The 11,125-nt window shown below is 41.4% G+C and overlaps 1 protein-coding gene across 12 annotated transcripts in view; it reads right to left on the bottom strand.

Annotated features, from left to right (window-relative positions):
• Positions 1-734: 734 nt before the first annotated feature.
• GPR180 (G protein-coupled receptor 180) overlaps positions 735-11,125 on the bottom strand; it is a 30,729-nt gene continuing 20,338 nt past the window's right edge. The window contains exons 9-13 of one of the 12 annotated variants that reach the window (XR_007776743.1): positions 4,461-9,600; positions 4,212-4,373; positions 1,940-2,097; positions 1,348-1,496; positions 735-899 (exon numbers count right to left, since the gene is read on the bottom strand). Coding sequence is in view for 2 of the 12 variants with exons in the window: in XM_009085305.4 (XP_009083553.1) it covers positions 9,442-9,600 (159 nt within the window). In the remaining 10 variants the exon portion in view is untranslated. Of the gene's footprint in view, positions 900-1,347; positions 1,497-1,939; positions 2,098-2,301; positions 10,776-11,125 lie in introns of those variants that run through there. The other 11 variants (XR_007776750.1, XR_007776758.1, XR_007776742.1 and 8 more) reach the window with 11 other exon arrangements.

Here is an 11,125-nt window from a genome sequence, read left to right as displayed (position 1 = left end):
TTGGAAGGAATCCGTTAAATTCTGCCCATTGCCTTGGGTAAAAGTGCAATGGAAACGGACCCACTGAGCTTCTTCTTTCTTCTTCTTTTAGCACTTCCCTTATCTACAAGACTGCTTCGCAGAAAACTGGCTAGTTCAATGAAAAATGAAGATACAGCAGGAGATTAGAGAAGAACACTGAGCAAAAAATTCCTGGAGAGAGGGTCACTCCATTGCAAATGATTTCACTCCTCTAGATCTGCATAAATTACTATTTTTAAGGCATCTCCAAAGTCTGTATATTTTTCTCACTCTGTCAAACATTTAATTTCACGCCCCGTGTTCTGAATATGCTAAAATGCATATCTCTGATGCACCTTTAAGCCAGAAAAACGAATGCAAAATTGAAGATAAAATGATGTGATTTGCACTACAAGCCTATTACTTGAGGTATTTACATATAGTTTACCTCTGCAGTTCTGAGAATGATTTATTAAAAAAAAAATCTGGATTAAGCTCGTATAAATATGTATAAATCTTTGTTTAGAAAATAGATTTTGCAGCTGTTGTGTCAAAAAGTTCTTTAAGATTCTGTGAAGAATTTTCCTTTCAGCCTGCTTTAAAAAAGAGGAGAAAAGGACAGTATTTGACATCCTGCTTTAGCAGGAAGGAAAACACACACCACATATACACACACACACACGTACACACACGCACACACACGTTCAGACATTCAGGATTTTTCTAAAGACTCGTTTTGTTTGTTGATTTTGTTGGTGGTGTTTTATTTTTTCCCGTTTCACACTTATCTTCCTAAACTTCTCTGCTCACATCCTCTCCCCCTCACTCGGTGTCAGCCGCGCTCTGGGTTTTCCCGATCTTGTCAAATAGCGGGTCAAGTGTACAGAAATAATCGTAGGCTGGGAAAAAAAAAAAAAAAAAAAGAAAAATAGAATAAGAAGAGAGATGTATTATAAATCATCCCGGGCCCCCGAGGAGGAGGAGCGGACTTCGGGCAGGCTACTCGCCCAGCCCGGCCATGCCGTGTCCCTCCGGGGCCGGGGCCGCTCGCAGCGGCTTCCCCGGGGCTGCGGCCGCGGCCCAAGGGCCCCCCCTGGCGGCGCCGCCCCGCCCGCCCGCCCGGCACGGCCCGGCACGGCCCGGCACGGCCCGGCCCGGCACGGCTCGGCACGGCCCGGCACGGCCCGGCCCGGCCCGGCACGGCACGGCACGGCACGGCACGGCACGGCCCGGCACGGCCCGGCACGGCACGGCTCGCCGCGCTCCCCCTCCGTGCCCCGCCGAGCCCCGGGGACTCCGCCCGCAGCCGGCGGAGAGGCTTCCTTTCGCGGGGGCTTTCTTCCTCACCGGAGGAAGCCGTAGCTACAGACCCGGCATTGAGGAGAGGTGTGGATGCTCACAGGCCCTGCACGACCGCAGCCGTGCTCCGTGGAATTAACCTGGAGAGACTTCTAAGGCAGCTTTTCAGGCACGACGCCGCTCGCATTTCTTTCCCCCTGGAACAGCAACAGCCGTGACTGGGGGTGAGGTGTGTGAGGAGTGAGGGCGTTTGCTTGGGAAAGCCTCATACTCGACAGGGAAGAAGACACTTTCCAGATAACTCCAAGGTTAATTTAAGACTTGGCCACAAAATCTAGACTCTGAATAATACATGATTTGCAACAATTCCACCAGGATATAGGGACCGGGAGGCGGTTTCTTCCTGCCCTGGTTCTATCATCCTATTTTCATCTCCAGAACAGAAGCCCTAGGTTTGCTGCTTCCCCCCAGCACAGAACTTATAAAGTCACAACAGTGACATCTGCTCACATGCATGCTGCTGCACATTCTGGTCTCTGGTAACTGACCTCAGAGATAAGAAACTGAAACTCCCTGTCTACATATCTCAAACTCAGCAGTAGAAAAAGCTTGATTTTCTTTTTCTTTGAAGGTTACCTACCTTTCTGGTAAGTGCATGGCCGCTCCCCCCTTGGAAATACTTGGGGCTGATGGCAGCTCTCAGCTCCTCTCCCGTCCCTGAGTAAAGGCTTCATGCTTTGTCCAGTGTCAGGGCTGGGATGACTCAGGCTATTGACAGTGCCAGCGCAGGTCGCTGACCTGGAGGGATGGAGAGCAGGTTTGAGCTCATCCCTTGCTCCCACAAAAGTAGGAAGGAGGGAAAACCCAAACATATTTGATTCTTGAGTAACAGCAACAATCCTCCTGTACCGATGCTATCAGAGACAACAGCACAGCAGTGAAGGGACATGAAGGCCATTGCTTCACATTTAAACAGAAGAAAAGTGAAGACATGAGGGAAAGTCAGGGTCTTGAGAAGTGCTTTATTTTAGACAGCAAAGATCCATCCCACAGATTTCTCAGAAACAGGTCTGTTATATATCAAACCCAGTTACTTGTAAGGCAGAAATATGAAACCAAGATGTAGAGGACAACCAAGTCTCACATGCCATATAACTCTTTAAATAGATCGAGGTGGATGGAAGCAGGGTCTCCCTGCTGCAACAGCCGTTTGTGTGAGGGACATTTAGGTAGTGACCTCCCCTTCAGACAGGGCTGCTTTGCTGAAGAAGCTCCACAGGCTCAGCAGTCCAGTGAAATCCTGTAGTCCATCACCTCCATTCCACACCACTCTTGCAGAAGGAATTTATTAATTTCTAGCTTCCCAGCATATTCTGCTCTTCATGTGTCAGGATTTTGGGTCTGTGTCATCATTTCTACATCAAGATTAGTGTTCTGAAGGTCGTAATCATCACTGAAATCAAGTGGAAGAGCTACAGTTTGTCAGGGCAGTGATGGCACTAAGTAAGGTTTCTGTCATTTGAAGTTGCAGCTATTTTGGTGAAATCTCTCGCCAGGGAGGCTGGCTTTGTGGGAAGGAACAGACACACAGGAATGTTTGCACTGAGGGGACAGCTGCACACGTGCATGTGGTGGAGCTTTCAGGGACCCAAGCAGCTCTACAGAGCAGGACAGGCAAGTGATCAGATCATGGCACCAAACAAACATTTGCAAAAGCCTTGTATTTCTCAGAGTCCTGAAAAGCCACAAATAGCCCTAGGGGCTCCAAGGGGACACATCAGTGATGGAGAGACAGATGGTCCATCTTCTCCTACCAGTTTGCTAATGAAAAGAGGGTGATGGGAATTACAGATAATCCTGATGATACCCAGTTTAAGACACAGTACTACCCCATCCCTCACGATGTGGAGGATCAATGCTTTGTTACTACTCTGGGGAGTTTGTCATCACTTGCTTGGTCTTCTAGGGGTCAGCAGAGGCCTCCTACCCTTGGCATGAAGGCCAGAGATGAGCAGCTACCACAGCTCTAGATGATGAAATGTTTTGAAAGTATCTATTGATGCTGCTCACCTTTTCTATCTTGCAAAATAGTAATTGTAACCCTTCCCGAAATTCCTCCAAACTTCCTGGCCTGGCACTAGCTCCAAGCAATTTTAGTTCCTTTCTATGGAAAAGGAGCAATGCAGCCCTGTCACTGGGAACTTGTCATGTTTTACACCAAAGTCATTACCCTGCTGTGCTTCGATACAGCACTATCTGAATGTAGACATTAATATCCCTGATCCAACTGAATCCTGTGTAGTCTATCACAGGAATACATAGCTGAGCTCTGGTATTGCATTGCCATATGCAGCGTAGGGAACCTTCCATATGGTTTCTGAAAAGTGGTTACAGCACACGTGCACCAGGCGCTTTTCAAAGTAAAACAGATCTGTTCATTTTTATTTTCAAAATACCAAAGCAGTAAAATCATGTAATTGAGTAATCACTTGCCAAATTTCCTTTTTTAATCTAATCTATTTTGAGTTACATCAGAGCCAAAATGCAAATTAAACTGGTAAGGTTCCAAGGTTTTTTTTCCCCCTTCCCTTTTAGAAAACACAATTTAAGGTAATCATAAGTAAAGAAATTTAAAAACCCCATTTGTTTTGTATGCTGTAAACTTTGGAAAACATGTTTCAGCCTGAAGTAAATTTTCATAGGCAATAGGTTACAGAGAAGTCTTATGTAAATTTTGATCTCTTCTTAACGACTCCAATGTTCATTTTATAAAATTTGATTTGAAAATAATGCCATTGTTTTAAAGAGGCTGGAAGGGTGAGAAACTAAGCAAAAAAAAGTATACACTAACAAGGTGCACATACATTTTTTCAGCTGTGGCTACTGTATTAAAGGAGAGATTACTGAGATACCTTGTTTTCAGATTCCAGTAATTCATTTTTTGGAGGGGGTTGTTGCAGGAGCATTAGAAGCCAAACTCGCTCACCAGGTTGGACAAACTCAGGAGCACTTGACCACAGGGTGAGACAGATCCTCCCCATCCCACCAGAGCCGCCCGAAGTCACGCATCTCAGCTGAAAGATAAAGGCAACCTTCCAGAGCACCCGCTGCTGGAAACCTTTGCTCTTTGGGTTGCAGATGTTCGGATTAAGTCTCCTTACCCAGACGCAGACCTTGTGAAAAGCCATGTGACATCCTTGGTTGCCTTCTTCTACAGGATTACCATCTGCTGAAAAACACGGCACCAACTCCAGTCGTGTCCGTTTTCACAGTTTTTCTCTCATCAAAAATACTTCCTTAAACTGGGGGCTGCTCATGACACCTCCCAACTCCTTTTTAAGGCTGCAAAGGCACAACTTTAATTCAAGTTAAAATACTTTAAAGCAGTTGAACAGTTTTCCTTTTGTTGGAACCCCTCTGCCCCTAATGACACACTCCTGTTGAAAGATGGTGGTTGAGGGCAGGGACAGTCCAACCCTCAGCATGCAAAATGCAGCAGGAGACCTAGAGAAGAGAGATAGAGGAATTAAAAGGCTGACAGCTTGTGAAAGGCTGACCAACCTTGCAGCAAGACTTCTAAAGGGGTTCAGGCCTCTCTTCAATGTGCCTTTCCGACCCCATTAAGCTGTGTCACCAGCACTCAATGAAGTTTGTTGAACCTGGTTTGCTGAGCAAAAACCACTGAGAACAAAATTGTTTTTTTCTTTGGCTGCTGCTAAAAGCTAAATTGTTTACCAGTTTAACTCCTCGATTCCTCACTCAAACTGTGAGGTGACAGCCAGTGTCAGTTCAAGGGAAGTGAGAGCAGTGTGTAGCCAGGGGAACAGGGACACTATTTTTAACAGCTATCAGCCCAAATTAGCTGCAATGTCAAACCACACCCTCGGGTCTCTGATGGTTATGAAGACTAGAAAGATGGCACAGAGGGCAAAGGAGAGACAGGAAAAGCACAAAATCAAAACAGGACAGGGATAAAGAGAATACACACACACTACATGCAAAGCAGGGGCTGGACTGTGAGTGTTGATCGTGGGAACAGATGGAGAGATAGAGAGAGAAATGACACCCATTACACTCAAAATCATATGTATGAGAGAGGGGGAGAGGGGAGGGCAGAGGGAGCACAGTGGGAGAGAGAATTCACAAGGCAGGAAATAGATTTGTGGAAAAAAATGGTTTAAGGAAAACTAGAATCGGAACTTAGCGTTCACTGGAAAACCAGAGTCTGGTCAGATCAGTGCAGTTAGAAAAGAAGGATCCTTTGAAAACCAGCTCAATAGTTTCTCTTTTCATGTTTAACATCCACAAGGAGAACCTGCTCTTTGTATGTTGCATAGTCAAACAAAGAGTTAAAAGGTACAGCCTAACATCAGCGTTGGCCAGCCCCACACATTTATTCTATCAATTAGAGGCAGGACATTGCACAGAATAAACTAAAACCAAATTAAAAAAAAGCATTCTTCCAGTTCTGTAGAGGACTGAGATACAAACAAAAAGATCTTGATACTTCCATGGCTTTCCACTGGCACAGGAACCAGAAAGAAATATTCATTTAGGTCTGGCTATAAACATTTATCTTGTGTGGGAGGTCTTAGTATTGTAATATGTATTAGAAACTTGGTATTTTTCCAATCAAGTCTTTCCACTTCCATTTACATATATTTAATTGTAAATATTCATTTTCCTACCTGAAGCACTTTAAATAAATATACAATAAACACAGTCTATGTGGAAAGGGAGTGAATAGCTGAGACTTGCGATGAGCCCCAGAACGGCTCCAGCCTCCACATTGCTGGCGAGGAGCAATGCAGGAAGATCGCTCCTGAGAGCTTGTGGGGGGTCCTATAGATCGAGTTGGTGATCCCATCCTTTTGTCTACTACACTGAGATCCTCCCTCCCAACCAGTAAATCACAGCTGACACAAACTGGCATCTGCAAAAACAGTGATGGCTGGCCAAGTGATGCCCTCTCACACAGAGAAGTGGATTTCTTCAGAGCACCACCAACTTCAGTTTGCAGTCTTGTCAATACACACTCTCTTTTGCAAGCACTGAAACACACAGGCCATGGAACGAGCAGACACAGTAACCCCAACTTTATTTAAAACAGAACTGCACAATGCACAGAAACTCTCAGGTGAGATGTTGTCCTCTGACCTCAACAGAGCTGCTCACCATGGTCAGTGCTGCCTTCAGGGGGACCCTGCTTCAGCCCCGTGCAGCAGGGAGGTGTCAGGGAGCCTGGAACTGCTGAAGCTCTCCCTGAACATTCCCCAGGTGTGTGGCAGCTTTCAGCAGGCACAAACCCACACCTCATACACACTGGGGCTTTGGGGGCACTAGAGGAGTGCTTCTGTCCACTACTGTCACCTAATGCAGTCCTGATGTAGGGCACAGCACCAGCTGATGCACACAAAAGCCTCAGTGTGTGACAGAAAATGAATTTTTTTTTTCGGTGACAGAAAGCATATTTTAGAAGGACAGTTTTCAAGTTGGGATGCACAGATTGAAGACAACTGGAAGAAGGCTGGAAGCTATTTTTTCAAGATGAAGTTACGAAATCAAATTGATAGAATGGGTATCAGTGTGGATAAGCATGAAGAAAGCAAGGTCTTATCATCTATTCTCCCAGGAGATGTAAGTTAGAAAGAAGAGAGAGACTTTTACATACTTGAACCACTCCTCAGGCATGATCAGAGGCAGTAAGTTACAACAGAGTACAGGTTAAGTATAAGCTTTGTCCATTAGTCATACTTGAAAATTTCCTACTTCCCCAAGATATCCTGCACCAAATTAACTGAATATTACTACAGCCATAGTGACACACTGCTACAGTGTGCATTTATTATTTAATAACACCAAACAGTTGAGCACTGCTTATCTGCTAAGAGACCCTTTGTACCACTTCCCATGAAAAAGTGATACTTCATTGCTACAGTACATTAATAGCAAAATTAAAATTCATTTCCATATAAGTGGATCCAATGCCAAACTAAGAAACTAATGTTACCTGTTGACTTATGGGACAATGTGGGAGAGATGCAAAAGACAACACCTTATATTTCATGCTTACAGTAATGAACAATGATTTGTTGTGGGGAGTATCTGTAAAATGAAAATAAGGTAAATGGCATTGTAATACTGACCAAATCAAGTCAGAAGAACTACAGGAAGTAAGACAGTACTTCTGGAGAACAAAACAAATGGAGTGCCTCTTCTGAAAGTCACACAGAGGTTTTTTTGTATAGATTAAAACTTTTATCATGATGGATCATAAACTGTAAAGCAGTACTTGTGTCTATCAGAAAATTCTATTTTATGTGTGAATTTGAAGTCTTATACATGAGGACAGATAGAACTCTTTTACTACATTATTGGAGACTTATCAAAACCAGGATGCTTTTTTCTTGAGAAGATGAAAAGTACAAAGATAAGCAAGGAAATAAAGACTGAAGTTTTAACCAATAATATTTTTGTGTGGTTATCAGAGGAATGTAATAATTAATCTTTTAATCATTCTAAAGATGGTGTGAAATCATAATATCTCATCTTTTCCAGCCTCAACCTGCCATTCTTGATCTGAATTACAAACAATAAGAAAGGAGATGATTTAATGAGCAACTTTGTCATGTTGCCATTTTGCCTTAGTCAAAGGCAAATATCTAGTTTTGCCTCTAAACTAAAATGGAACAGACTTATTTTTTCAACTATGCTCGCAACTGAGGCAAAGATAAATGGAAAACTCAGGGCTATTTTAAAGCTAGAACGAGTGTCTTCACATTTTCAGAGACTTAATCAACTACACACTGTTAAGAAGAAGCAAACACTGATTTATTAGAAAATAAAATCAATTTTGTGAAGAAACACACATGTATGAAGTTTAAACTAAGCTAAATCCAAAATGAAAAATTTCACTCACAATGGCAAGAGGTATGTTCTTATTATGAAAGAAAAAAAGTGTCAGCATGATTTAATCATACTCTATAAATAGGCACTTCAATAAAGTATATATTTACACTGGCTTTCTGGATGCTAGGGCATCACAAAGTAGAATGGCTTTATTACAATGGATGGAAGATGGCAACTACTTAGAACCCAGTGCCAACATGGATTATAACAAATCCAGTGAGTATTTTGTTTTTCAATTATTCATAGAAAATTTAATCCTGATTAAGTATCCTTGGGCAGGAATTCATGGGTAGTTGATGACTGAAACCAACATTTATTTGAAATGCTTCTGTTAATTTAATCTGTGTATATGGCTTAATTATGATTGAATCCTCAATGTAACAGAAATGAATTATATCAGGATTAAAATTCTAGTACCACATCACCCATTCCATTTTCTTTGCCTTTTTTTTCTCCTTTAAAAGATGCAAGGCTGCTGTTTTAATTACCTTTATGTTGCGATGTATTCCAAGCCTCAAAACCTTGACTACTGGATGAAATCTTTAGTTACATTTACTTTTTTTTTAAAAAAAGGAAGACATAAACCTTATTTACATTCCTATTAGGAATTTAACCAGTATGAACATTAGATGCAAAAAAAGGCTTTTCTTTTACACCCATGATAAAGGAAAGTTTCTTGCAGTCAGTTGTGAACATTTTACATATGTTTTCTAGATGATTCTCCCTCCTTTCTTTCACCATCTTTTACACTGATATATAAAATGCATTTTCTCTAAAGCATGAAAATAAAAAAACTCCATTTTACTCATCGTTATGCATCACACCAATTTCACAACTGGCTTATTTTAAACTTGTTTGAGCACGTAGATGTTTTAGGAACTCCATTTTATAAGACTTTCAGACCTAGCACTGACACAAAGTAATGGCATTCTTGATGTCCGTGAATGGGAGAGAAAAGACTCATTGTACTCTTCTGTGATACAACTCAGCACCACTTGTTAAACAGTATCTATAAAACTCTTCAATATTTTTCAATACTCTTCAGTATTCAACTCCACAATATTTTTAACACATTAATCTAGGAATCTTGTCAGACCAAAGGTCTGTGAAGTGCTTTGATATTATCACTCAGTTTTCCAGTGAAACTAATGTATCATACACTTGTGACAAAAATACCTGCATATTCAAGTCATTATTGCACATTTATTACGTAATGTATTCTTCCTAAACATCTCAGAAGTGATGTCGATTTTTATGTCCAGAGGATATTGTTAGTGGCAATGTCACTGATGACAGTGAAGATACTTCCCAATATAGACTATGAGATAGAAAAAGTCTGTAGAGGATAACCATGGAGATGCACTGACAGAGAATAACACCTATGGTAATAATCTAGAGACAAAAAAAGAGAGAGAAAGAAATAGTAAGTGAAAAAAACTCTCTCACTAAGCAAGCCACAATAAATTTATATTGGCATGAGTGCTCGAGGTTTAACTTTGAACCGTTTAACACTGCTGCAGTTACAAAAGATTTGAACATGCATTTTTAAGTCCAGGAATCAGACTCTCACACCTGGGTGTTTTTAAATCAGTAGATAGCCCTGGGCAAGTCACATAACCCTTCTGGCAGTCTCTGTTCTGGGGAATTTCAGACTTGCAATTCACCACCCATGCAGTTTCACAAGCAGAGGTGATGTTTAGATATTCTATTCTTACAACAAACAGAGTGGGGGGGAGAAGAAAGCTTGGAAACACTTTGCACTAACACAGTCACGGAGCTGCGGATAGTGATTTATCAATCTCACTTAGCCAGATCTCTTTCAGTTCAAGTCTCTTCATCTGCAAAAGCTGTGTAAGGCTGTGTTTATCAAATGCCTAAAGGTGTAACTTGTTTGAGAAAGCAGAAATCTTCAGTTTTATGTGCAGGCAATCCTATAAAATGCATGTTTTTCTGAAATAAGTATCGTTTACATTGATTGTGCATTTTATTGTATCGAGGTGCGTTTGAAGAAGCAAACACGGCTGAATTATCATAATGTAGGAACTGTACTGCAGATAATGGTTAAAGTTGCTCAAATGCAAGAGCAGAGCAATTGTAGTCTTCCTTTAGTAAGCTCAAAATACTGCAAAAATACTTCTTTACTGATGTCTCTGGAGACTGTCCTCCTGCCCTGAGGATGTTTTCATCAAGCAAAACAAAAAGTCTCTTCATTAGTAACTCTAGAAGAATAATTTTTTTTCTTCCTAGATTTCTTTTTTTTTTTTGTAAATCAAACACAGAATTTAATTTATTATTTATATTTAATAAAACCTTTTCCTTTCCCTTACATATCCTCTACACAAATAAAAGCTCATTTTCTGAATATATTTGCATACAAATGCACAGATGGTTATAAGCATAAAGAAAAGAAGCAAACCCTATGCTGGAATGAGGTAGTCAATCACCTGAGAACAGTGGTGCACTTCATCTGAACATGGCAGGCTGCACACACAGAGTTCTCCAGTTCCAAATAAGTTTAAGCAGCCGAGAAAATCAGCGAGTCCACCCTTGTTTTTAACTGTTTAGAGCTTATAAACCAAACAACATATTTAGACAGACTTCTTGATCTAAAGAATACAGTTCAGCTACAGGTTCCCTGACCTATTTAGCCACATAAAGGTGTTAAAGGATGAAGACTAAAAAGCAAACAACAACAAAAAAATCCACTGATTTATCTTTCTACACTCTTTGTTAAAAGAATCTCCAAGGTGTTTTTAATTAAAAGCAAACAAGCAAACAATAAAACAAAACACCCCCTCCACATTTTCCTTTGACTTAATCTCCCCCTCTCCCTCCCTTAACCTAGAAATGATTACCCTTAGATGATTTGAGCCCTGTATGCCTTTGTAAAATATGACTCACATTAGCATCAATGAGA

This window comes from Serinus canaria, chromosome 1 (genome assembly GCF_022539315.1).
Source record: "Serinus canaria isolate serCan28SL12 chromosome 1, serCan2020, whole genome shotgun sequence".
Classification (NCBI taxonomy): Eukaryota; Metazoa; Chordata; class Aves; order Passeriformes; family Fringillidae; genus Serinus; species Serinus canaria.
This window is presented reverse-complemented; position numbering and strand designations above follow the sequence as displayed.